This window comes from Elephas maximus, chromosome 13, assembly GCF_024166365.1.
Source record: "Elephas maximus indicus isolate mEleMax1 chromosome 13, mEleMax1 primary haplotype, whole genome shotgun sequence".
NCBI lineage: Eukaryota > Metazoa > Chordata > Mammalia > Proboscidea > Elephantidae > Elephas > Elephas maximus.
The window spans coordinates 92,228,572-92,255,018 of NC_064831.1; the positions used below are offsets into that span (position 1 = coordinate 92,228,572).

General features: G+C 38.8%; 1 protein-coding gene across 5 annotated transcripts in view; it reads right to left on the reverse strand.

Annotated features, from left to right (window-relative positions):
* Window positions 1-3,923: 3,923 nt before the first annotated feature.
* The window catches only part of LINS1 (lines homolog 1), a 42,367-nt gene continuing 19,843 nt past the window's right edge, over window positions 3,924-26,447 (reverse strand). For 3 of the 5 annotated variants that reach the window (XM_049905490.1, XM_049905488.1, XM_049905487.1), the window contains exons 2-7: window positions 13,451-13,922; window positions 13,256-13,345; window positions 11,742-11,883; window positions 10,715-11,305; window positions 9,064-9,235; window positions 3,924-6,878 (exon numbers count right to left, since the gene is read on the reverse strand). In XM_049905490.1, the coding sequence (XP_049761447.1) occupies window positions 5,978-6,878; window positions 9,064-9,235; window positions 10,715-11,305; window positions 11,742-11,883; window positions 13,256-13,345; window positions 13,451-13,849 (2,295 nt within the window). In that variant the 5' untranslated portion in view covers window positions 13,850-13,922 and the 3' untranslated portion in view covers window positions 3,924-5,977. Of the gene's footprint in view, window positions 6,879-9,063; window positions 9,236-10,714; window positions 11,306-11,741; window positions 11,884-13,255; window positions 13,346-13,450; window positions 13,923-16,853; window positions 18,513-26,447 lie in introns of those variants that run through there. The other 2 variants (XM_049905489.1, XM_049905491.1) reach the window with 2 other exon arrangements.

Genomic DNA, 26,447 nt, shown 5'->3' on the forward strand with positions numbered 1-26,447 from the left:
TAAGATTGAATGGTTTCGAGCAGATGGGGAATGCTTCACAGATTTAACATTTTTTTAATTACTTTTTAAAAAATTTTATTGTACTTTAGATGAAGGTTTACAGAACAAACTAGTTTCTCATTAAACGGTTAGTACACATATTGTTTTATGACATTGGTTAACACCCCCACAATATGTCAACACTCTCCTTTCTCAACCCTGGGCTCCTATTACCAGCTTTCCTGTTCCCTCCTGACTTCCAGTCCCTGCCCCAGGCCGCTGTGCCCCTTTAGTCTTGTTTTGTTCCATGGGCCTGTTTAATCTTTCGCTGAAGGATGAACCTCAGGAGTGACCTCATTACTGAGCTGAAAGGGTGTCTGGGGACCATACTCTCAGGGTTTCTTCAGTCTCCTTCAGGCCAGCAAGTCTGGTCTTTCTTTTTGAGTTAGAATTCTGTTCTATATTTTTTTCCACCTCTGACCGGGACCCTCTACTGTGATCCCTGTCAGTGGTGGTAGCCGGGCACCATCTAGTTTTACTGGACTCAGTCTGGCCGAGGCCATGGTAGGTGTGGTCCGTTAGTCTTTTGGACTAATCTTTCCCTTGTATCTTTAGTTTTCCTTGCTCCCGAAGTGGTGAGACCAGTGGAGTATCTCAGATGGCAGCTCACAAGCTTTTAAGACTCCAGATGCTACTCACCATGGTAGAATTTAGAACGTTTTCTTTATAAACTATGTTATGCCAGTTGAGCTAGATGTTCCCCGAGACCATGGTCCCCACAGCCCTCAGCCCAGCAATTCTGTCCCTCAGGGAGCTTGGATGTGTCCATGGAGCTTCCATGACCTTACCTTTGTACAAGTTGTGCTGACTTCCCCAGTATTGTGTACTGCCTTCACCAAAGTTACCACTTATCTATTAAGTGTTTTTCCATCTCCACTCCTCCCCTTCCTCGTAGCCATCAAAGATTGTTTCTTTTTGTATGTAAACCTTTTCATGAGTTTTTACAGTAGTACTCTCATACAATATTTGTCCTTTTGTGATTGACTTACTTATTTCACTTAGCATAATGCCCTCCAGATGTATCCATGTTATGAGATGCTTCACAGATTCACCGGTGTTCTTTATTGTTCGTAATACTTCATTGTGTGTATGTACCACAGTTTATTCACCTGTTGATAGGTATCTAGGTTGTTTCCATCTTTTTTGCTATTGTGAACAAGACTGCAATGAACATGGGTGTGCATATGTCTATTCAGATCTAACATTTAAGATGGGGCTCAATAAGGAAAACTTTCTGTCGTCAAGTCTATCCCGACTCATAGTGAGCCTATAGGACAGAGTAGAACTGTGCCATAGGGTTTCCAAGGAGCAGCTGGCGGATTCGATATGCCAACCTTTTGATTAGCAGCCAAGATCTTAGCCAGTGTGCCACCATGGCTCCTGATAAGTGAATAAATAAGGGGAAAAGGTTGTGCTACTAAGGACAGTGGGTGGGGAGAACTACAGGTGAGGCAAGAGGACCAAATTGCAGCCAATTGCACAAGGCTCTGCATACCCTGTTTGGGTCCGTACTTTGTTTTGACCAGTGTTTGTACTTTGCACCATATTGGCACACCAGGTGTGCCACAGATGATAGTCAAAAGTAACCAGACAGGAGATACCCACGTAGTCTTGTGTGTCTACTTGATTCAAGAAGCTCACTCTTCGCCAGTATCATTTTCTATCCCATAGTCCAGTCCAATCCCTATCTGAAAAGTTGGCTTTGGGAATGGTTCCTGTCTTGGGCTAACAGAAGGTCTGAGGACTATGACCTCCGGGGTCCTTCTAGTCTCTGTCAGACCATTCAGCCTGGTCTTTTTACGAGAATTTGTGGTCTGCATCTCACTGCTCTCCTGCTCCCTCAGGGGTTCTCTGTTGTGTTCCCTGTCAGGGCACTCATCAGTTGTACCCGGGCACCATCTAGTTCTTCTGGTCTCAGGCTGATGTGCTCTCTGGATTATGTGGCCCTTTCTATCTCTTGGGAAACCCTGGTGGCATAGTGGTTAAGTGCTACGGCTGCTAACCAAGAGGTCGGCAGTTCAAATCTGCCAGGCGCTCCTTGGAGACTCTATTGGGCAGTTCTACTCTGTCCTATAGGGTCACTATGACTTGGAATTGACTCAATGGCAGTGGGTTTTTTTTTCTATTTCTTGGGCTCATAATTACCATTTGCCTTTGGTGTTCTTCATTCTCCTTTGCTTCAGGTGGGTTGAGACCAATTGGTGCATCTTAGATGGCTGCTTCCTAGTGTTTAAGACCCCAGACACCACTCTCCAAAGTGGGATGCAGAATGTTTTCTTAGTAGATTTTATTATGCCAATTGACTTAGATGTCCCCTGAAACCATGGTCCCCAAATCCCCAACCCTGCTACACTGGCCTTCGAAGCATTCAGTTTATTCAGGAAACTTCTTTGCTTTCGGTTTAGTCCAGTTGTGATGACCTCTCCTGCATTGTGTTGTCTTTCCCTTCACCTAAAATAGTTTTCATCTACTATCTAATTAGTGAAAACCCCTCTTCCTCCCTCTCTCCCCACTCTCGTAACCATCAAAGAATATTTTCTTCTCTGTTTAAACTATTTCTCCAGTTCTTATGATAGTGATCTCATACAATTTTTGTCCTTTTGCAGCTAATTTCACTCAGCATAATGCCTTCCAGATTCCTCCATGTTACAAAATATTTCACGGATTCATCATTGTTCTTTATCAATGCGTAACATTCCATTGTGTGACTATACTATAATTTATTTATCCATTCATCCATTGATGGGCACCTTGGTTGCTTCCATCTTTTTGCTATTGCAAACAGTGCTGCAATGAACATGGGTGTGTACATATCTGTTCGTGTAAAGGCTCTTATCTCTCTAGGATATATTTCAAGGAGTAGGATTGCTGGATAATATGGTAGCTCTATTTCTGTTTTTTTAAGGAAGGGCCAAATCGATTTCCAAAGTGGTTGTACCATTTTACATTTCCACCAGCAGTGTATAAGTGTTCCAGTCTCTCCACAACCTACTAGCATTTATTATTTTGTGTTTTTTGGATTAATGCCAGCCTTATTGGAGATGGAATCTCATTGTAGTTTTGATTTGGATTTCTCTAACGGCTAATGATCGTGATCATTTCCTCATGTATCTGTTAGCTACCTGAATGTCTTCTTTAGTGAAGTGCCCGTAAGAATACACACTATTATTCCATTCATGTAAAAGAAAGTCCAGCAAACTAATCTATGCTGTCTCAAATCAGGTTAAGGTTACCTTTGGGGTGGATAGGGACTGCAAGGGGACACAATGGGGACTTCTGGGATGCCACTAACATGGTTTCTTGGTTTGGGTACTGATCATACGGTTGTGTTGTTTGTGAAAATTCATCAAGCTGTGTACTTATGTTTTTCTGTATCTGTTATAATTCCATGTTAAAAAGAATAGATTCACGATACATTTTGCTCACTTGGAGTCACACGGACTTTTACTTGGAGAAGGGTAGTTATGACTGTTGGGGACACACTGGGAACTCACTATGCAAATGTCACTTGTCACATGCTCCTTTTCTGCCCAACTCTGAGAACAGCCCTTGGATACTCTGAAAGGCCAAGGACAGTCACTGCAAAGCCAATGTCAATCACCTTCACCAACCAAGGGGCTTGGTGTGTGATGAGTTGGCTTATACTCAAGAGTCAGTTATATATGTAGATGTGCTGAAATACCAGCACTTAGCATACATGTAAGAATGCTTTTTTTTTTCAGATCTAACAAGGGGCTGAAGGTTCTTTATTATCATTATAGAGAAACACAGCTCAAAAGCACATCTGCATAAGCATGAATTTTAATGCGTTAAAATTCATGTACCCTTAAGGACACAAAGAACTTTTATTTTCTTAAAATTGTTTTAATTAAGAAAACGTACGTACCCAGTTAAAAACATACAGTACAAAAGGATATACAGTCGGCCCTCCATATAGGTTGGTGCCCTATCCGCGGACTCAAACAACCACGGATGGAAAATATTCGGAGAAAAAAGAGTGCCAAGGAGGATTAACTTGAATTTGTTGCGCCCAGCAGTACGCTGAGTGCACTGAGAATGAAGAGGTGTGGGCACCCCTGCTGTAGCCTCCCACCATTTCACAGATCTTGTCTCTCTCCAGCACTCATCGTTTGAGCATTGTTAGCCTCGAATCTCGTTGGTTCGCTACTTATGTTTTGTGCACTTTTTGTTTCTGTGAAAAAATGGCTCCTAAAAAGCAATTAAGTGGTCAAAACAAGTCTTCAAAGGCTAAGGGAGGGCATAACATGCTATCTTTTGATGAGGAAATTAAAACCTTAGATCTTTTGAAAAGTGGCACGTTGTTTGCCGAAGTGGGCCATAAGATACGTAAGAATGAATCTCACAATCAGACAATAAAGCAGAAAGAAGCTGAAATTCCTTTAAGTGTCAGTGCTGCCCCTACAGCGGCAAAATGGTCCCTCTGGTTCCTGACACAGTGCTCGCAAAGACTGAGGAAGCATTAAGTGTTAAGTGTAAGCACTGTAATGTTTACTTTGTATTAGGTATTATAAGTATCTAGAGATGATTTAAAAGATGATATAAGGGAGGATGTGCGGTAGATTATGTGAAAATAGGACATTTTCTATAAGGGACTTGAGCATCCTCAGATTTTGGTACGGGCAGAGGCCTTGGAACCAATCCCCCTGGGAACTGTATAAATGCAAAGTCGAATCTTCAGACTTGTCTCTTAAGGTAATTTCTAAATAGGAATTTCTTAAATATTCTTCTGTACATAGTTGAGGCACACACAACAGCATATGTATTACACAACGTGACTGATATAACTGATGTCGCTGAATCGTCCCTGTGAAAGATGCTGAATTGGCAAATACTGTTATCTATACTTTTACAATAAAGAAAGGAAAAAAAAAGCACCTATGTAAGTATATGAATGTGTGAGCCTGTGTATACATTTCTTCCGTGCACCCCCACCCCCACTTTTCTTAAACAAATGGGAGTCCAATTATTCACTTTTGTTTTTACTGAAGATTGTTTCATATCCACAAACGTGGATACACCTCGTTCATTTCACAGCTATATAGTATTCCACTGGGTAAACAGATTATCATTGCCTTAACCACATATTTCTAGTTTTTTGGCACTGAACATCTTCCAATTTACATTCTTCCAATTCCTTTATGTAGAATTCCTCTAAGTGGAATTCTACATAAAGGAATATGTGCTTCTTAAATTATGGTAGAAACATCACCAATGTATAATCTCTACCAACAGTGTATTACCAAAAGTTTTAACTTCTGTCATTCGCTGTTACTTTAATTAGCAATTCTCTATTTGAGTATTAAACTGTTTTGATTACTATAGCTTTAAAACATATTTTAAAGTTTGACAGGTTCAGTTCTTTTATTTCTCTACAAAAGGATAATTAAAAAAATACTTCAAGGACAGCATTTCAGAGTGCTTTAATGATAGATTTACCAGAATACCACCATTGCTGCCCATACTACACAAACCCAATAAACATAGCAAAACTTGAGTTTACTGCCTCCCCTCAAGAAGATAATTATTCATATAAAAATCGAAATAGAAAAATCACCTAGTGATTTACATTTATTTAAAAAATAGCCTCCATGTTCATAGAACAGACCATGTACATAGACCTAATCACCTCTCTTAAAAAAAAAAAAAAAAAAAACAGCTAGGATCTTAACTTTTTTTACACATCACATTTAAATACCTCAGGGGAAGATAATAACCATCCCAACTCTGTGTAAGTCTGAACAACCATAAATTTCAAGTGGTATATACCTGTTCTCAAGTGACTTGTCGTTTGATGAATCTTTTTGCAGGCAAAAAGAAAAAACCCTTTGAGTTTTTTTTTTTTTTTTTAAACTATGACCTCATTGAGGCAAATTGTACATTAAGGGAAAACAGTTCCTAGAAATAAAATGCTACTGTTTTACAAAGGGCTCATACTCTTACATAGTGTCTCAATAGGCTTTAGCAACTTCAAAAGTGCTGTTGGATTATATGGGAAAAGATTTTTCTTCTGCAAACGGTCAATGGCACCTTGCAGCTCTTCAAAGCATTTAACTGTTCTATAAGATATCCCCACTTGAGAGACAGTGCTATTTAGGGCTACTTGGCAATCAACGGAGAAGGAAGAATTAGGTTCTTTTGGAACCACAGGCCTTGGCTGAGGCCCTAGGGTCAGCTCTTTCTCACTCCTACTTGTTCCAGATGTGTCCTGAATCTTCTTAATTGCTTCTTGGTGTAAAGATGTCTGCTTACTGCTTGCTAAACACGGGTCTGTGAGTTCCACCTCAGAATCATCAGAGCTGTCATAATTTACCAAACTTTGAGAAGCTGGGGAGGAAGACAGACTAGCAGCCTGAAGCCTGGAGTGAGTCTCCTTGGACATCATGGCCTGGAAGTCATGTTGCCTCTTAAGGGGTTCGGAAGAAGCATCGGAAGCCCAGGAGATCCGAGCATAGGCATCTGTGTGACTACCAAGAGCAGACCGATAATGTGGTTCTGTTTGGTTGGTGCTTCTGTCTTGGACAGGTGAGGGGATACAACCACGAAGACTTATGCCATCTTTTAATTCAGCTGCATCAAAGCACTTACAAATGGTAAAAAAATCATGCCAGTCTTTCTGTAGTAATTTTAAGTACCTAACAAAATATTCAAGAAAACAAGTTTCTGATGAAATCAAAAAATCCAGAAGAACTGTAGAATCAAATCCTATATTTTTTAAGAAGAATAAGAAAACACAATGAGGATTATAGCCATTCTCATGTGTGTGGCGATTCCGTATTTCTTTTTCTTGGGCCGAGCTTTCAGTAGCTTCACAACATTCTCTGAAAGTAAAGATAATAGACAGCCCACATTAGTTAATTTTATTAAATAACACCCTTACCAGATACAATTCACATACCATATAATTCACCCATTAATTACTTTTCAATCTACTCATTCTTTAAAAAGAAAAACAAAAAAAATTCAAAACCACTTCCTTTCTCCACAAACTCTAAATAAATCTGATTCAATAAAGCAAAAGAAGTCCACTGAGTTTTTGTCTACCTAACAAATGTCCAATGTCATCCCTTCTCTTGACAGCAGAATTCCTCATTCTTGTTTTTAGCTACCTCAGCCCCTGACTCATGGCTACTCCATGGACAAGGGAACAAAACACTGCCCAGTTCTGCGCCATCCCCACGACCGGCTGTGAATTGAACCATTGTGATCCACAGGGTTCTCATTGGCTGATCTTTGGAGATAAACTGCCAGGTCTTTCTTCCTAGTCCATCTTAGGCTGTAAGCTCCTCTGAACCCATGCAGCATCCCAGCAACACGCAGGCCTCCAACGACAGGCAGGTGGTAGCAATGCATTTGGCGCACTGGCCAGGAAATGAACCTGGAGCTCCTGCATGGAAGGTGACAATTCTACCACTGAATGGCCAATGTGTCACTCCTCATTCTTACAGGTAACTAATTTTATGTGGTACAGTGGGGCTGGGGGCTAACTTCCTCTTCCTGCTTCACTTCCCTCAACAGGGGTGGGCATGTGACCCAGACTGACCAATCAGAGTACTCCATGCTCCTGACCACATGACTGGCTCTGACAAGAATCTGTGACCCCAACTGGGGTCATCAGATCTTCCCTGAGACTTTTACTGGAGCCACTAAAGATTACAGCTGTAAGGCTGAATGATATAAGCCTGGAGCTGTAGGTGGCCGTGCCTAAGAATGAATTCAGAGCTGTCAGAGAAAGAGAAAAAGAGAAAAAAAATCAATGATATGATTTTGAACCTCTGTATACACAATTATGCCTGATGCCAATTCAACCCTTTGGAATTCCCAGTTATAAGCCAATAGCCGCCCTCTCCCCGTTTTTCCCCTGACTAGTTTGAGTTTCTATACTTACAACGAAAAAAATCATAACTAATACAATTACATAAAAAAAAACCCAAAACACATGGCACAAGCACATGCCTCCCTGGACACACTGAAGTAAGAAAGTTAGAAACTCACACAGAGAGTGAATGTAATTCACAAGCTTCCTCCATCCGGAGGCCTAAGAAGCCAACTGTGAGGACAACGAAGATACTCTAACAGGTATGTGCATTTTCAGAGGAATTTGTATTTGACCATTTTTTAGCCTAATTCAAAACACATGCAGGAATTTTGTGTTCTTGATTAGAACCCTTTTGCAAATTGGCCCCAAACACTTGCAGTCTGAAAGCAGCCACTGCCGACAGTGTCATAATACAAGGAAGTACTGGCAGAAAATACCACACCGACAATCATTAGTGAGAAATCCCCTTGACCCAGGCCAAGAAAGAAATGGAAATAAAGCAAATACTCTAGGGCATTAATAAAGCAGAAGCAGAGATAGTGTAAAAGGTCATCATCAGTTACCAACTTCATAACCAATTATAGATATTTGACACAAGAACATATACCCCCCCCCAAATACATGTTTTAATAAAGCAGAAACGGGGTTGGCATAAAAAGTCATCAGTAATACCACTTCCTAACCAATTTCAGATATTGGCCTTAAGAAGATAATCAGCTCAAATTCAACTATAAATGAAAATAAAAATCCAGAATATCTCCTTTGAGTGTTGACAAGTTCACACTCGTCTTTACAAAGGTAAAAATCGTAGTTAAAGTCTCCAGAAGCTGAGTACACAACAGTGGGTCTTAAAGATGCCAAGAGTTCTTCAACATCAACTACACTAAGATCCTGACCACACAGGCAAAACCAGTAAACCAGAACCCGTGTTTTCTCATCCCAGTCCAGTTCTAGTACCCCAAATCTGCCCAGCCAGCCAACTTTTCATAATGAGAGCTCAAATGTAAGCTTGTTTTCATGTAGACAGGGTTAAAGAAAGGAATTGGAACTCATGAGGAAACCGCAATCATTTTAGGGATTTTTTTTTCCTCCCAAAGGATGGAAAGTAAATATGTGTAGCTCATTATTAGAAATGTGTCCTGCTTTCCTGGCATATAGGTAGTACAAGTACGTACAACTATACCAACCTGGTCAACTTCAGGTAGATGCCCAGCAACGCTTTGGCAGCCTCCAGCATGTCATCGTCCTGTTCTATGAAGACCCTAGACAGCCACTCACATGGACTATGCGATTGCAGAGAGGGCTGGAGGTGAGGCTTTAAGAAGTTCAGTAACTCGGACATATATCTCTGTAAACCAACTACAAAAAATGGAAATTTCAAAATGTAGGCAACAGTGCTTGAATACATTAATAACACCTTGTCTATATATAAATTTATAACGTATAAAGCACTTAAAACGCATTATCACAGTTCATACTTTCAAACAGTTCTGCGAGTTAGAGACTATTTTGATTTTGCAAATGAAAAAACTGAGGCTCAAAGAAGAAGCGCGGCTCGCCTAAAAGCATACAGTTAAAATGCACAGCCAAAGCATCTATCTGACATACCGCGTTTTTTTGCAAATAATGCATCCCTTCTACACTTGTCTGCCATTCGCCCATGAGGCATTTTCATAAGCACACTATATTAATTTTTTTTATAGCACGCTTAAAAAAAAAATTGGCATAGCAGTGCTTCTGAAAATAGCTCACAGAAGGAGGGCGAGGTTGGCAAACAGACGTAGAACGTGTGTGTTACCTGCATAAAAATACAGTAGATGTCAAATAAGTAATTATGGCTGAGAAATAAAAGTATCACCTCTAACCTGAATTCTTATTTATATTATATGACATTACATTATGTTATTTATATAAAAGCATACAACTAAACGAATAATAACAGAAATCTCTTCTTTGGATGCTACAACTATCTGTTACTAGAGGCAATGATGCAACCAAAGAAAAACTACTGCTTCAGCAATATCAGAAAAAGAATGTCCTGTTTGTTTGCTTATAGCATTAAAAAATAGTACTACTATTAAGATATGCATGCAAAAAAACAAAAAAGGTCTTGGGGAGTCTTAACTGCAGTTTAAAACTCTGAATTATATAAAACGTGCCACCTAGTGTTTAAATTACAACTGCACAGGTTTTTATCTAACATGTAGTTTTCAAAGCGAAATGCTACCCAAAGCAATTCGGGAAGTCAGTGCTTCCAATTTAAACAAGCTTTCCCTTTTGATGCTGCTTATTTAAAGACACTCTGTTTTTCTCAAGTTAAATGGGGAACATGTTTTCCCTAACAGTTAAATTGAATGTCACACTCTTAAGTGGTCTTCTTTGGACTTGAGTTAACATCCAGGAAATTATATGCAACAATTTCTTTGTCAGTGTAACTTGTGACACATTAATTTCAATTTCTAATCATCACTAGTCCACATTAGTAGGTATACTAATTTGACGAACGATAATAAGAGCAAGATACTACAAACACATGAATTTGAACCGACTTATATCACTTCTTGTGAGGTGACGCGTAACAGCAGCTGCTTTTTTTTTTAACCTAAGCCATTCATTATGTTACACAAATTCAGTTTAGCCCACACAAAGCTGTTTCTTAAGGTAATATTAGCTCTCTTTTTACTTTCGAAAAGAAGTTAATAAAACATAACCAGCTTAATTAAACAAATCAGTGGAATTTATGATTATAATTACACTGGTCTTCAGATTTGATAATTATGAATTATTTTACTTATGTACATAATTACAAATTACATAAAAAGGATTTTAGAGAATTACCTTGAATTTCATTTGCTGAAGTACAATTTTGAAACTTGATTTCTAAGGATTTAATTAAAACTAAGGTCGCTGCTCTAAGGATTACATGATCTGGTCCAGAGTTCCTTTCACATCCAGGCTTAAAGTCATCGCCTCCAAAGCTGGAAGGTTTTCCATGAACAGACAATGTCCTCAACCACCCTAAACTCACAGCTTGCAAAACAGTGTTCGCTACAGCCAACATGTCCACATCTAGAAGATGATCTAGTGGCAGTAAGACAGGAACACATCCACGGAAGAGGTCTTCACCCACTTTACAGAGAAGGCACTTTTTAACAAACACGATCAACTTCCTTTTGACGAAAGCTGGGGTAGGCCAGGTAAGAACGTCTAGCACATAAGAAGGTTCCAGAAAGAAAATCCTCTGGCAAGTGAAATGGGACTTGAGGTAGATTCTGGAAGCTATAAGAAGTTCAAGCAACTCCAGGAAACACACCAAGCTGTTTATTATTTTAGAAGTTTCTTGGCAGTTTTCAAAACGCTGAGAAAATAAGGAATTGTAAAATACTTCAAAAGTAGTATTAAAAGGCATCAGGAACTGCTTCAGAATTTCTGGAATTATAAAAATAGTAATTATAAACAACGGGGAAAACAAAAGCTTCTAAGACACACTTCTACAAATCAATTTTTGTAAATATTAATCATTTTACAAGATGAAATCGTAGATCGGGATTACCTCTAACGTGAACAAATGAGGTTACAGAGATTAACTGCTAATAGCCACTGTTATCATCAGTTTCACAAACATAAATAGCATCAGACTATGCAAGGAATAACAGCAATGAAAAGCTTTAATTTTTCTCCCTTACAATTTTTTTCTTTAAAAAGAATGTATTTTCAATCAAAAAAACACAGAGAGAGATTATTTAGTTTGTCATACGTCAGGACAGATCAGATGTTGTAAAATAAGTCTGATCTTCATTATAAATATAATGCTCCCTGGGAGCAAGACAATGGCAATCATTTATAAAAAACAAATAATTCCCACCTGTTTTTTGTGAGCATGGATGTTTAAAGATTTCTTTTATTACAACTGTAAGAGTCTGGAGGCAGTATACTACCTTATTACTTTCAGAGTATTCAGAAAGATTTTTTTGGCAAAAAGTAATCCAGGAATTGCTTAATGTTATCTATGAGTGAGAAAATAAAGGTAGTGAGTTATGATACAATATTTTCTTTACAATTAGCCATTATGCACACCACAACTCTATATAACATTGCCTATTAACTTACAAAAAAAGTTATGATGATATTTGGTAAAACAAGAAGGAACAGAAATATATTCTGCAAGTCAAGGAATTCAATATGCCAAAGAAATACAGGACCAGAAGGAAACATGAAAATATTAGTAGTAGTCATTTCTAGGTATAGGCAATCCCTGGGTTACAACTGAGATCTGTTCCTAAGTCTGTCTTTCAGTTGAATTTGTAAGTAAGTCGGAACAGGTACATAGGGTTCTTATTTAGTGTCAGTCAAATGTTTGTATACAGTATATATTTGACCTTTCTACGCATAGAAAGGAGCCCTGTGGCGCAGTGGTTAAGAGCTTGGCTGCTAACCAAAAGGTCAGGAGTTCAAATCCACCAGCTGCTTCTCGGAAACCCCATGGGGCAGTTCTCCTCTGTCCTATAAGGTTGCTATGAGTTGGAATCGACTCTACAGCAGTGGGTTTGGTTTTCATCCATATAAAACACTTAGGAAACACTTCCAAACCATGCGATGTTTTCATGAGCGTCATGAAGTAGCGCATGCGTTCGTTATGACAAACCATTTCGCTAAAATTTTTAATATAATAGGCTTTGTGACAGTCCGTTCTTACTACTGAAGTACAAGTTGTCCGTAAGTTAACCTTCATAACCCAGGGACTGCCTGTAGTGGAATGATGTATAATTTTTGTTTTATTCTTTATACTTTTTTCCATTTCCACCATGAACATCACCTTTTGCATTCAGAAAAAAAAAAAAGTTATTTCAAAAATAAATAAACAATTATAGCTGAAAGAAGATGCATAGATTTGGTTATTAACTAATTCAGAGGCAAGAGAAAAACCTAAAGCTGAGTTTGTTTGTATCATTTTTATTATGCTGAGGGCCATTCTTAGAATTTATTTATATTAAATCTGTGAAAATGACCTTGGTGTCAAGCAGAGGTTTTTTGTTTTTTTTTTTCCGAGGAGTAGAGAGATAGGGAAATGGGGCCTACTTACTCTCTGAGAATCTGAGCAAAGTTGTGGAATCTCTGATCTCAAGACATGCACTGATCCCCTAAAACCCACCCCTTGGTTAAGAACCTGATATAATGACTTACAATATATTTAAGATTCCAGCCCTTGACACAAGCCACTATAATATTATTCTATTTTCCCACTTTATGGATTTACATGTGTATTACATGAGCAAAACATTTTACTAACACAAATATTTGAAGGATAACATCAAATGACAGAGCAATTTTAAATAAACTGTAAGGACAATAATAATGTAATTTGATTAATTAGCTCACCTTTTCTCTCAGCTGGAAATACAGAAGCAATGCAAGACACTCTGCAGCCATGTGAGATAACAATTTATCTGAATTTTGGAACATACAGGTCTGTAGAAAAGCAAGTATTTAATTAACTATTGGTAAATGTTTTTCAAACTTTTATTTAAAAAATTTAAATCTTAAAAAAACAAACAAAAAAACCAAATGGCTTACTAATTTAGAATCCACTTCAGATGATTTTAAGAGAATTTTAATTATAACTCTGTATTTCTCCTTTGTATGGAACTCAGTTTCCATAGACAATATTCTGGTTATCATCATTTTGATCACTGTTAACTGAAGCAGCGTTATTTCTCGGGAACTGCTCATCCAAGAGGGTCTCTTCAAACATGCCAGTGCTACAGAAATGGGAGCCAAATTGACAGAGCATGGCTGATGAGTGCCTTGGACACCTTGGGTGTTTGACCACTTTAGGGGAGTCATTGTAGAGAAATCTTGGTCTGGAAATGCTGGGTTGAGATAAAAGATATAATCATGACTGTCATTTTCAAGTGAAGCTCCAAGAAGTACCTTCTTGTATAACTGTTCTAAAACTTCACAGAAAGCTTTCATTTTGATTTCCAAAATGTATCATATAAGAAGGTTGGGAGTGAGATGAATTTCTAAGATGTTTCTTCAGTAAAACCTGAAACAGAAAAAAAAAAATTTTAATTTTTAGTGTTATTCATCAATTACAAAGAACAGTAACTATTGCCACTCTATCACTAAGTCTCTCGAGTTAAAAGTATTGCTCATGGCTTAATTTCTTAAATGGAAAATTGGTGATAAGAACGTCATTTTTAAGACCGTAAAAGTGGAATGCATGCCTTCTATACTGATTTAAGAACATATAATTATTTTTAATTTTCTCACATCAGAAGCTTCAGCTTTCCTCTAACATCTTTCCATGGGCTCTCAAGAGTTTCTCACCATTGGCAGTATTAGTATTTTGGGCCAGATAATTCTTTGTTGCAGGGGTCTTGTCCTGTGCATAGTAGGATATTTAGCAGCATTACTGGCCTCTACCCACTAGGTGGGCGCAGTGATAATTCAGTGGTAGAACGCTAGCCTTGGTTGGATTCCCAGCCAGTAGAGGCTTGTGTGTGCCTATGATGCTGAACAGGTTTCAGTGGAGCTCCTAGACTGAGACGAACCAGGAAGAAAAGCCTGGTGATCTCCTTCCAAAAATCAGCCAATCAAACCCTGGTCAAAAAATGGTCCAATTCCGCTGTGCTTGGGGTCACCAAGAGTCAGGAGCCAATTTGATGGCAGCTTACAAGAGCAACCTACTAGAGGACTGTAGTATTCCCACTCTAGTTGTTGTTGTTCACCTCGTATTTATGGATAAAAACTTAAAGTTATATTGTTATGACTTAGGAGATAATATTGGAGCCATTATTCCCTGTCCTAAAATGTGACCCAGCTGAGATGGACTCACAAGGACACATCAACTGGGCCCTGAGGTATAAAAACAATAACTAGGAAAACACCTTTTAGGGAACCTTTCACATAAGCTAAAAAAAAAAAAAAAAAAGGCTAATAAAACAGCACAAAAGACCCACATACTTTCCACTCTTACCTTTTTCTATTAGCATTTAGCAAACAGATTTGTTGGACCAATGAAGACCCTCCTGTCATTACTGAAACCTGTCAGAAACACCATTCAAAATGTAGAATCACAGTGACTTAACAGTTTTTAGCCAATCTGTCAAAAGATGCTTTCGATGGTTTGGCCCATTTTGTAATGTTAATACATACTAGTCATCGTGTAAGGTTCTTCAGACTTGGGCAGACAGGGCTTTAGCAGCATGCGTGTCCGTGTTCCCATTCTTGCTTCCAAACCAAAAAACCAAACCCAGTGCCACCGAGTCGATTCCAACTCATAGTGACCCTACAGGACAGAGTAGAACTGCCCTATAGAGTTTCCAAGGAGCGCCTGGCGGGTTTGAACTGCCAGCCCTTTGGTTAGCAGCCGTAGCACTTAACCACTATGCCACCAGGGCTTCCCATTCTTGGTTATTCTGTAATATTTCTTGGATTTCCAACTTCTGCCTTTTTGAATATATGCCGAATAAAACCTTGTTTGCGTTGCTAAACTTTGTGATATTTTTACTCTAGAACAGTTATGAGGCCAAAGGTATAATAAACTTTAAATTGTACAATTACATTATTTTTATTGCTGATTAATTTCCAATTTAAAATCATATAATAGAAAGAACCCTTGATAATCATTATAACATTAAATAAAAACTTTAAAAATTCCATCCCAAGAGAAAAGACATTAGGCAAAAGCAATCCAAAAACCAAAACCAAACCCAGTGCCGTCGAGTCAATTCCAACTCATAGCGACCCTATAGGACAGAGTAGAACTGCCCCATAGTTTCGAAGGAGCACCTGGCGGATTCAAACTGCCAACCCTTTGGTTAGCAGCTGTAGCACTTAACCACTATGCCACCAGGGCTTCCAAAAGCAATCCAAACATCTGCAAAATGCACTTGTCCTTAGGTGCCATGGAGTCAGCTGTACTTGTAGTTAGATGCAAATTTAGACATTCTGGTTTTTTTTTTTTGGTAGTTGTGGACACCTCTGACAAGGAGCAGGGAGAAGGAAAGGACATTTTGGGTCAGACACGGTTTTTAAGGCAGAGAAAGGGCAACCAGCTCCTCGGTGTCTGAGAAGGGACCCAGCTGCTGTAGAGCAGGCCTGGAAGAGAATAGGCAGAAGAGATGACTGACAGGTAGGGTCGCTAGGAGTCTGAGTGGACTCCAGGGTACCGGCTTTGGTTTTCTCAAAGGAATGCTGAAGCCTCCGGGAATGACCTGGTCTTAAAGGCCACCTCCCCCTTCTTTCCTTCGGGCTATTTTACACATCTGTAAATTGTAGGCAACTGAAAACAATGCAAACAATTCAATTCTTGTCTACAGACATACAAATAAATAGTCTAGTGGAGGGCACCTCCCCCTGCCCCAGGCCACTTTTGTCTCTATTTGTAAATTGCTTTCAACATTCCTTTGCTCCATTTAAATTGGTCTTTCTATTACTCCTCCTTTGAAAGGGCTATAACGCCTGCCTGTCCCCTCATTAATTAATGAGTTACATAAAATCTTTGCTGTGTGTTCATTTTATATGGGTCATGATTTTATCCTTTTAAAGTTTATCCTTTAATAAAATCCAGACTTCCCTTCTGTACCTCAACCCATTTATAACCTCAGTACTCAGGAAGGAGCGCAGAGGGCGATCACTTCATTTGTACAATCATGGCCCACTGACCTAGCCTTAATCCTTCTCTCCTCGCTGGCTTCCCCCACTCCTTTAGCTTCAAGGAATTTCAATTGCTGATTATCCCTACAAGACAAGATGTCCGTCTTAGTCTTGTCAAAGAGGAAAATTAGTAATAGACATCTTACTTTAAGGTTTTTCTTACCCACACAACACAGCCAAATGTTAACCTAAAAAACTTGACCCAAAAACTGCAAAAGCATTGATTTGGTTTCCACCAGAAGCTGCTCCAAAGCAATGCAAATTTGTCTTTTCCTGCCAGAAAAGAACAGTCACAACAAAACCATTACCACCTGACCTTATGAAGAAGACTGTCACGAGGTGCCATCCAGTCGGTTCCACCTCACAGCAGTCCTGTGTACGACAGGAGAAAACCCTGCCTGGTCCTGCGCCACCCTCACGATTCTTGCTGTGTTTGAGCCCGTTGTTGCAGCCACCGTGCCAATCCATCTCTTTGAGGGTCTTCTTTTTCACTGACCCTCTACTTTACTAAACATGACATCCTTGTCCAGGGACTGGTCCCTCCCGGTAACACGTCCACTGTACGAGAGACGAAGGCTTGCTATCCTTGTTTCTAAGGAGCATTCTGGCTGTACTTCTTCCAAGACAGATTTGTTCCTTCTTCTGTCAATCCACAGTACATTCAAGATTCTCCACCAACACTGTAATTCAAAGGCATCATTTCTTCTTCGGTCTTCCTTACTCATTGTCCAGCTTTCACATGCATATGAGGCGACTGAAAATACCATGGCTTGGGTCAGGCACGTCTTAGTCTTCAAGGCGACATCTTTGCTTTTCAACACTTTAAAGAGGTCTTTTGCAGTAGGTTTGCCCAATGCAATATGCCATTTGATTTCTTGACTGCCGGTTCTAGGGGTGTTGATTATAGATCCAAGTAAAATGAAATCCTTGACAACTTCAATATTTTCTCTGTTTATCACGATGTTGCTTTTTGGTCCAGCTGTGAGGATTTCTGTTTTCTTTATGTTGAGGTGTAATCTGTACAGAAGACTGTAGTCTTTGATCTTCATCAGTGAGTGCTTCCTCTTCACTTTTAGCAAGCAAGCAAAAAGACACTAAAATCAAAACCCATTGCCCTTGAGTTGATTCCAACTCACAATGATCCTACAGGACACAGTAGAACTGCCCCATAGGGTTTCCAAGGCTGTAAGTCTTTATGGAAACAGACTGCCACATCTTTCTCCCCCACAGTGACTGGTGGGTTTGAACTGCCAACCTTTTGGTTAGCAGCCAAACGCTTTAACCACTGCACCGTCAGGGCTCCTACTACAAAGACTCTAAGCCCACTGCCACTGAGTTAATTCTGACTCATTGCAACCCCTTAGGGTTTCCAAGGCTGTAAAGTTCTAGGGAAGCAGGCTGCCACATCTTTCACCAGCAGAGTCCCTAGTGGTATGGAAATGATGACCTTTCAGTTAGCAGTTGATCACTTTAACCACTGTACCACCAAACAAAGAAAACCTCATTGCCATCAAGTCGATTAAGACTCATAGTGACCCTACAGCTCTAATAGAACTACCCATAGAGTTTCCAACGAACGGCTGGTGGATTCGATCTGCTGACCTTTTGGTTAGCAGCTATAGTTCTTAACCACTGTGCCACCTGGGCTCCTTCAAAAGACTCTAGGATCTCTTAATTGAAATCTCAAAAAACTATGCCGCAGGTGGGTTGAGGGCCAGAGATCACACTGTGATCTGATATCACTGATCTCAGTAATCCGGAGAGGACAGGGTTCAGTCAATCATGTTACGATTAGCTAACGGTTGATCTTCTACTCTTCTCCCCCCCTTCTCTTTATAAGCTTCATTGTAACTGGCCTTCTCCAAGCCATTTGCTTGGAGAATGGTCTCTCTGTATGTGTATACAATAACTGCTCGGAATAACCTTAAAATTCAATTTCTTCGAGTTTTGATTAATTTTGAACAGTCTAGTACAGAAATAAGTATTAAGAAACCTACAGATTTTAAAGTTATGAATAAAACTTTTGATAACTTTTCTGTGAATCCTGCTTTCACATGTGGTGTGCATCCCATGTGATTTATTAACATAACAAAATATTAGTAACTCTGGTGGCACAGTGGTTAAAGTGCCTGGCTGCTAACTGAAAGGTTGTTGGTTCAAACCCACCAGCCACTCCACCACAGAAAGATGTGGCAGTCTGCTCCTGTGAAGATTTACAGCCTTGGAAATCCTATAGGGCAGTTGTACTCTGTCTTACAGGATAGCTATGAGTTGGAAATTCACACCACAGCAGTGGGTTGGGTTTGGTTTTTGGTTGTTCCCTCTGACATGTTGAACTTTACCTGAGCCCTGTGAACCTAGAAAACAGTGATGGTTAAGAACTCCCCCTACCCTTTTGTGTTCCAAGGAAGGGCTAAGCACAAAGGACCATCCTGCCCTCCATATTCCCAGGTAATACCCTCCTCCACCCTTACAATGTCCTTAATTGCTGAGTCCATTTTGTCTTTCATCATTTTGGTGTTGTGGCTCTGATAGGATCCAACTTCTCCTTTGGATCTTCCCTTACTCCACCACGCAGGTAATGATACCTCTTCCCAACCCTTTGTGCTCCATTCCTGATTGGCAATCTTAGGATCCAACAGTGACCAGATTCCTGGTGCTATGTTATGTGATCTATCTAGGGATCTCCATAAATGGATTAACCATTTATCTCCATAAATGGTTATACAGATCTTGTCTCAGTTGGGTGAAAGAGGACAGAGAATCTGGTTTGTCAGTCTTTTCTGTTTATCTGTTTTGAGCTAATGTCAATCAAGAATTTCATGCTCATGAGGAAGTGGATATCTAGACTAGTGAGTTTTGTTTCTAACTTTATGTTTAACCCATGGCTGAAATTTCAGAATTCATGCTATAAATTCTTTATGTCTATATGTTTACACATCTGCAATTCAGAAACGCCTTTACCTCTCACAGTGTGAGTGTGTAACATTTTCCTACCTCCAAATGGTATAAATTAATGTAAATGTAATAAATTATAAAGTCTCTTAAAACAGCTGTATTCTGATTGGCTTAGAGATAAACAAGTACTTATATAAACTGAATATTCCTACAAAAAAAAAAAATTTTTTTTTTGTACAATTCCCAGAAATTAAGGAAACTGAATCTGTTATAGTTTCAATGTAAAATAGAGAGGAAAAATGTATTCTTTAAAAAAACTAAGAAATGTTTTAAGAATTCAAGTTCACGTAATTAGGGAAATCCTTGGCAAACAAGACTAGTTTAATAAAAAGTTGTCTTCTCTGAATTCTAAGTGTTAATATACACAGAGATTTTTACTCTACTTGGCATGTTCTCCCTCAGCTTCTGCAGATTTACTCATTGAATAAGCTAGCGTTTCTTCTACTTAATGGTTAAGCTTATAAAAAACATAAATTTGTGTTTAACCAAACTGAATCATTTTTCTGACAAACTGTACTTCAACAGTAATTATGTCAGCTTGAAGATAGTAATTTCCAGGGTTTTTGGGTAACTTAAAACTTTTGCCTAATACTAAATTGGATTAACTAATGGATATTCATTATACATATAGATCATTTCAAAGTAACAGAATACTGATTCCTGGGTTACTAAACATGATTTATATACTTTGCTTTTTATTTTTATCTGCTAAAGAAAGGCTATCTATCTGGGTCTGTTAATGTGTTCACTTTTGCCATCTTGAGAAGTTGTACTACTGCGTGGCACAAGCAGTTAAGTGCTGAGCTACTAGCTGAAAAGTTGGTGGCTCGAACCCACCCAGAGGTGCCTGGTGATCTGCTTCTGCAAGGTCACAGGCTTGTGAAAACCCTACTGAGCAGCTTTACCCTGGGCACATGGGGTCTCCGAGAGTTCAAATCAACTCGATGGCAACTAACAACAATGGCTACAGAAAGCTGTGAGATGTGCTAGTTAGCTGCAAAATGCTAGTGTCTGACAGTTTGTAATTCTCTCTCCCAGTTTTCTCTGTGAAATAGGAGTTACTGTGGTTATAATTAATACATGTGACTCAAACTCTACTAGGAGCAATAGCTCCAGAGACAGAACATTGTCAGCAAGGTGAGCAGCACGCATTTTTGCTAAGGATAAAAGTCTATGTCTCACCGGAATAACCTCCTATAGTTTATATTGACTTCATTATGTCCTTGATTATTTAAGGAAACAAAAATTTCTCATATAGGAAAGAGGCGAGGTTCTTTGCAATCATATTACAATCTTTTATTGTCAATTTGGTTAAATAAGAAGCTAAGTGCTGTTTCTCAGTAACCCAGGATCGATTCCTATCTTGTGTCATTTCCCTGACTTATGATATTTTGTCCTTCTAAAATTGAATCCTAAATGATATCTTTGTACCTCAAACCGTATCTTTGAGATTTTACAGAGGGCCCCTTAAAAATCACAAAGGATTTGTTCTTTGACTTTGTAAAAAAGAGAGGTGATAGAAATGATTTTTTTTTTTTTCGTATCTGTCATGGGGAGAGCTGTCAAATCAGGAGAGATGCTCAGCCTTCTCTTGGTTAAATTTCTGGGGTAAAATGTTATTAATATTTTAGAAATTGTACGCTAAATGAGAAGTTCCTAGAGAACTGCCTTGCACTTGCTGTTCATGATATGTTTCTACTCATCAGTCCTGGTGTTTTTTGGCTGATATTAGACCCCACCAGTATAGTGTGATCCGTCACAATTTCGGCTACTTTTTAAAATGTTAACTTGATTGCAATTTTACTCCTTTGAGTCTGGCGTCTCTAGACAAGTGGTCTCCAACTGGGGATTCACATCACCTATCCCTGGAGTTTTAGCAATACACAGATGTTCGAGATTTACTCTAGGCTTTAGGACTTAACTCCAAGACTAAATCTCTACTTGATATTCTCCGTATATTCATGTTATATTATGTCAAGGTCTTCTATGTTGAATCTGAAGATTTTTTTTTTCTTCTTCTGTAAAGGTTATGTTCATCCATTTTTATAAATTAGATATAATAGCCCCTCTTCCCTGAAAAGAGGATTAACCATAAGGTTTATTGATATTTTGTCTAAAACTCTTTTTGGATGAATTTTTATCTTGTTTTACATGCCACAGGAGCAACCAAATTTTCTTGTCGGCTGCATTACTCTTATAATGAACTCTTATCAGATCTTTCACTTTTGAAAACTATCAGTAATAAATTAACCACAGACATGTTAAGTCTTGTGTTATTTACAAGTAGTTTTTATTTTTTGTTTTATTCGTACGCATCCCAGAGTGCTTCCTCTTCAACAAAGGACTCTCTCAGAGCCCTGTGGGAAAAGGCTAAGCCAGTACTTTTGGGTAGAGACTTCTGAAGGCATTGTTTAAACAATTTTGAAACCATACCAGTGGACTGAGTCAGGATGTTTAGAAATTTTGTAGAGAAGCAGATGGGTTAATGAGATTACTTCCCAAGATGGAGCAGAACAAGAATTACACAAGTCTGAATGATCTGACAAGCGGTGATTGTGGTTTTCATCTGGAAAATTTTTAAAAATGTTTTAAAGTTCTATTTTTTGAATATATAAGGAACCCCTTTTCTCTTAAGCTATAACAATTTAGTACCATGCTTTTGTAAACTAAAATGAAACATTTTAAAATATCTTATTTTCCCTGTCTGCCATCTCTGGAATTTGCACTCTTATCTTCATGGCAATATAATTATTTACATAGGTTCAATAAGAATCCGCTCTCCTTGTTATCAGGACATAATCGGAATCACAGTAAAGGGATAATTTTTTTTTATAAGAATCAGCACAAAGCCGGTTCCTAGGAGGCAGAGGTTAAGGATGTCCCAAATGTCCAACTTTTCCCAGCTGCTGTCCCCACTCCATCATCTCTAACATCAACTACTCCCTCTCCCCTCAGCATACTTCCTCCTGTCTTTGGGTTCTCTAATTTGCTGTAATGTCTCACAGAACTCACTAACCTAACCTTATAAAGGAAATGGCTCACATGGTTGTGGAGGTTGGAAACTCCCAAATTCGTGGATCTGGCGCTGTCTCTGCTCACAGATACTCAGCTTTCTTGCTCCATGAGCCGGGAAGCCCACCGTACCATCTCCTGCAAGTCTCTCCTGCCGGTCTCTTCTTCCGTGGTGGTGGTGGGCTCTTCTCTTTCCCAACTCTGTGGTGGCTCGTTTCAAGCCTGGGGATAGCAAAACTGACCAATCCTCTTAGTGGGCCACAATTACCCTATCACTCAGTCCCACCCAATCACCTGGGTGAGAGTTATGGGATTATAGCTAGAAAGGCCACACAACAGTAATCAATCACACTGTACATACTACAGCCAAGGCCTCGCCTGGATGTCACATTTGAGAATGATGCTCATTTAATCAGATATGACCAGACATGTTTAAGGAAGTAAAGTTGACTTTATGGAGCCAACACTTACAAATTCTCTTACAAGATTCCCGGCCTCCCAGATGAGTAAGGAAGGTCACTTCCCAGAAGGCCCAGGAAACTTACAATATTTTTGGGACCTTAAGAAGAGAGGAATTTGCCCAAATTTATGGGTACTACAGGCAAAAGCTGATGGTAAGGTCTTGGCTAGGCTTTCTAGCCTAAAGAAGCTTTATTTTTAATAATATTTCATTGTATTTTCAGTGAAAGTATACACAGCAAAACAGGTTCCCATTCAATAATTTCTACACATATTGTTTAGTGATACTGGTTACATTCTTCACATTGCATCAATATTCTCATTATTTCTGTTCTACTTGCTCTGTTCCTGTTAACCTAGGCTCAGGGCCCTCCAACCTTCTTAGCCATGCATTAGAGTATTTGTTAACCATTTGGTCTCACATAGATACTTCTTAAAACAATGCAGTACTCAAGGATGATATTCATTGCTTTACGAACTGCTATTTAGCAAAAGGTGACTTGAGAGGACAGGTTCAAGGCTTTAAGAGGGTAATGGTCTCAGGGATTCTTCCTATCTCAGTGAGTCCAATAAATCTGGAACTTTTGAAAATTTGAAGTTCTGTTCCACATTTTTTTCTCCCTTTCTATCAGGATCCATCTATTGTGGTCTTGATCAGAAGTGATCAGAACGTTTGGCATTGGTAACTGGATACCATCTAGTTTTTCTGGCCGTGGTTCACACAGACCATTAGTCTTGTAGACTGGTTCCTTCTCTGAGTCATCTTGGGTTTCTTTCTCTTTTGCTCCAGATGAGTAGAGACCAATAGTTATATCTTAGACAGCCACTTGCAAGCTTTAAAGACCCCAGAAGCTACTCAACAGACTAGGATGTAGAATACAAACTTTATGAACTACATTATGCCAACTGACAAAGTTGTGCCACATAAATGACCCAAAGTCTTCAAACCAAGAAAACTAATCCTGCAAGGTGATTGGTTATGTCTAAGAAGTATCAGTTTCTGTCACCCTTTTTGTCTTATTTTATATATGTGTGTGTGTGTCCCCACCTGTGTGTATACATATTTATACGTGTATGGATACATATAAACACACGTATTTTGGTTGTTGCTGTTGCAAAATTATATATAACACAGCTTTTACCTAAACATCTTTTGTGTGTTTATGTATGTGCACGACCTAGTGGCATCAGTTATCTTAGTTAAGCTGTGCACATTTCTCCCATATTTTGTGCTACTTTTCTATCATCGTAAGTAAAAAATGACTACTGTCTACGGAACAAATCCCCCTCTCCACACCCCCCCACCCTTGGTAACCACCAATAAATGCTGGTCTGTACATACAGATGTTCTTGTCATTTTATAAAAGTGAGATCATACAATATTTGTCCTTTTGTGAGTGACTTATTTCGCTCAGGATAATGTCCTCTAGGTTAATCCATGTTCCAAGGTGTTTTGGGAACTTAAAATTTTGTTTATCCATTCATCCACTGATGAGCACTTAGGTTATGTCCATCTTTTGGCTATTGTGAGAAGTGCTGCAATGAACACAGGTGTGCATATGTCTGTTTGTGTCTCTTCTATTAGCTCTCTAGGGCATATACCAATGAGCGGAATTGCTGGGTTATAAGGTAGCTCTGTTTTTGTTTTTTTTTTTAAGGTAGCTCTATTTATAATAATAATAATATTATTATTATTTTTGAGGAACTGCTGTACTGTTTTCCATAGCAGTTGTACCATTTTACATTCCCACCAGCAGTGGATGAGGGTTCCAATCTCCCCACATCCTTGCCAACATGTGTTTTCTTTTTTTTTACCATTTTAGCATGGGCTAGATGGTGTTTCATTGTAGTTTTGATTTGCATTTCTCTCGTCTGGGTAATTGCTGCTGGGAAGCCCTGGTGGCATAGTGGTTAAGAGCTACAGCTGCTAACCAAGGTTGGTAGTTCGAATCTACCAGGCGCTCCTTGGAAACTCTATGAGGCAGTTCTACTCTGTCCTATAGGGTTGCTATGAGTGAGAATTGACTTGACAGCAATGGGAATTGCTACTGACATAAAGCATCTTTTTTTCCTGTTCGTTGGCTGCCTGAATGTCCTCTTTGGTGAAATGTTTGTTCATGTCCTTTGCCCATTTTTTACTTGGGTTATTTATCCTTTTGTGTTCAATTGGAGAAGTTTTATATATATATTTCGAAATTATACCCTTATCAGATATGTCATTCCAGAAGATTTTTTTCTGTCTGTAGGTTATCTTTCTAGTGTTTTGATAAGATCTTTTGATGAGCATAAATATTTAATTTTTATGAAGTCCCAGTTACCTATTTTGTCTTCTGCTGGTAAAAAAAATAGTTCCCACAGATTTCTCTATGTTTTCTTCTAAGACCTTCATAGTTTTAGGTTTAACAATTTAGGTCTTTGACCTATTTTGAATTACCTTTTGTGTATGGTATGAGGTATGGGTCATGTTTCATTTTTCTGCAAATGTATATCCAATTTTGCCAGCACCATTTGTTGAAGAGACTGTTTCTTCCCCATTGAATGGACTTTGACCCTTTGTTGAAAATCGGATGTCCGTGGATAGGTGGATTTATTTCTGGTTCTCAATTCTACTCCACTGGTCTCTGTATTTACTACTGAACTAGGACCAAGATGTTTTGATTTCCGTGGCTTATACTGCGTTTTGAGGTCAGGCAGTGAGGCCTCCTACTTTGATCTTCTTCAGTAGTGCTTTGGCTATTTTGGGCCTCTTATAGGGTCGCTATGAGTCAGAATCGACTCGACAGCACTGGGTTTGCTTTTTTTTTTTTTTTACCGTCCCATATAAAGTTGGTGATTAGTTTTTTCATTTCAGTAAAGAAGGTTGTTGGAATTTGGTTAAGATTGCATAGTATCTATAGATTGCTTTGGGTAGTACTAGTTTCCAAATGTGTTGGAGCACAATTTTTCATTGTATTGTTATGATCATCTATCTTAGTTGGACCTGCTGTAATGTCTTTTATTTTGTGTCTTATTTTGGTTATTTGCATCTTCCCACTTTTTTTCCTTTTCAGTCTAGCCAGTGGTTTGTATATTTTATTGATCCTTTCAAAGAACCAACTTCTGATCTTATAGATTCTTTCTACTGTTTTTCTGTTTTCTATTTATTTCTGCTCTGATCTTTATTATTTCCTTTCCTCTGGTAGCTTTGGGCTTCTTTTGCTCTTCCTTTTCTACTTGTTCAAGTTGTTGGGTTAAGTTGTCAATTTGGAATCTTTCTTCTTTTAATGTAGACATTTGTTGCTATGAATTTCCTTCTGAGCCCTGCTGTCACCGCATTCCAAATATTTTGGTATGTTGTATTTTCATTTTTGTTTGATTCTAAATATTTTTTTCAGTCTTGACTTCTTCTATGAAGCAATAGTTTCTTAATAGTGTTATTTAGCTTCCTTTTTTTTTTTGCCCTTATTCTCCTTATTCTTCCTATTACTGATTTTTAGCTAAA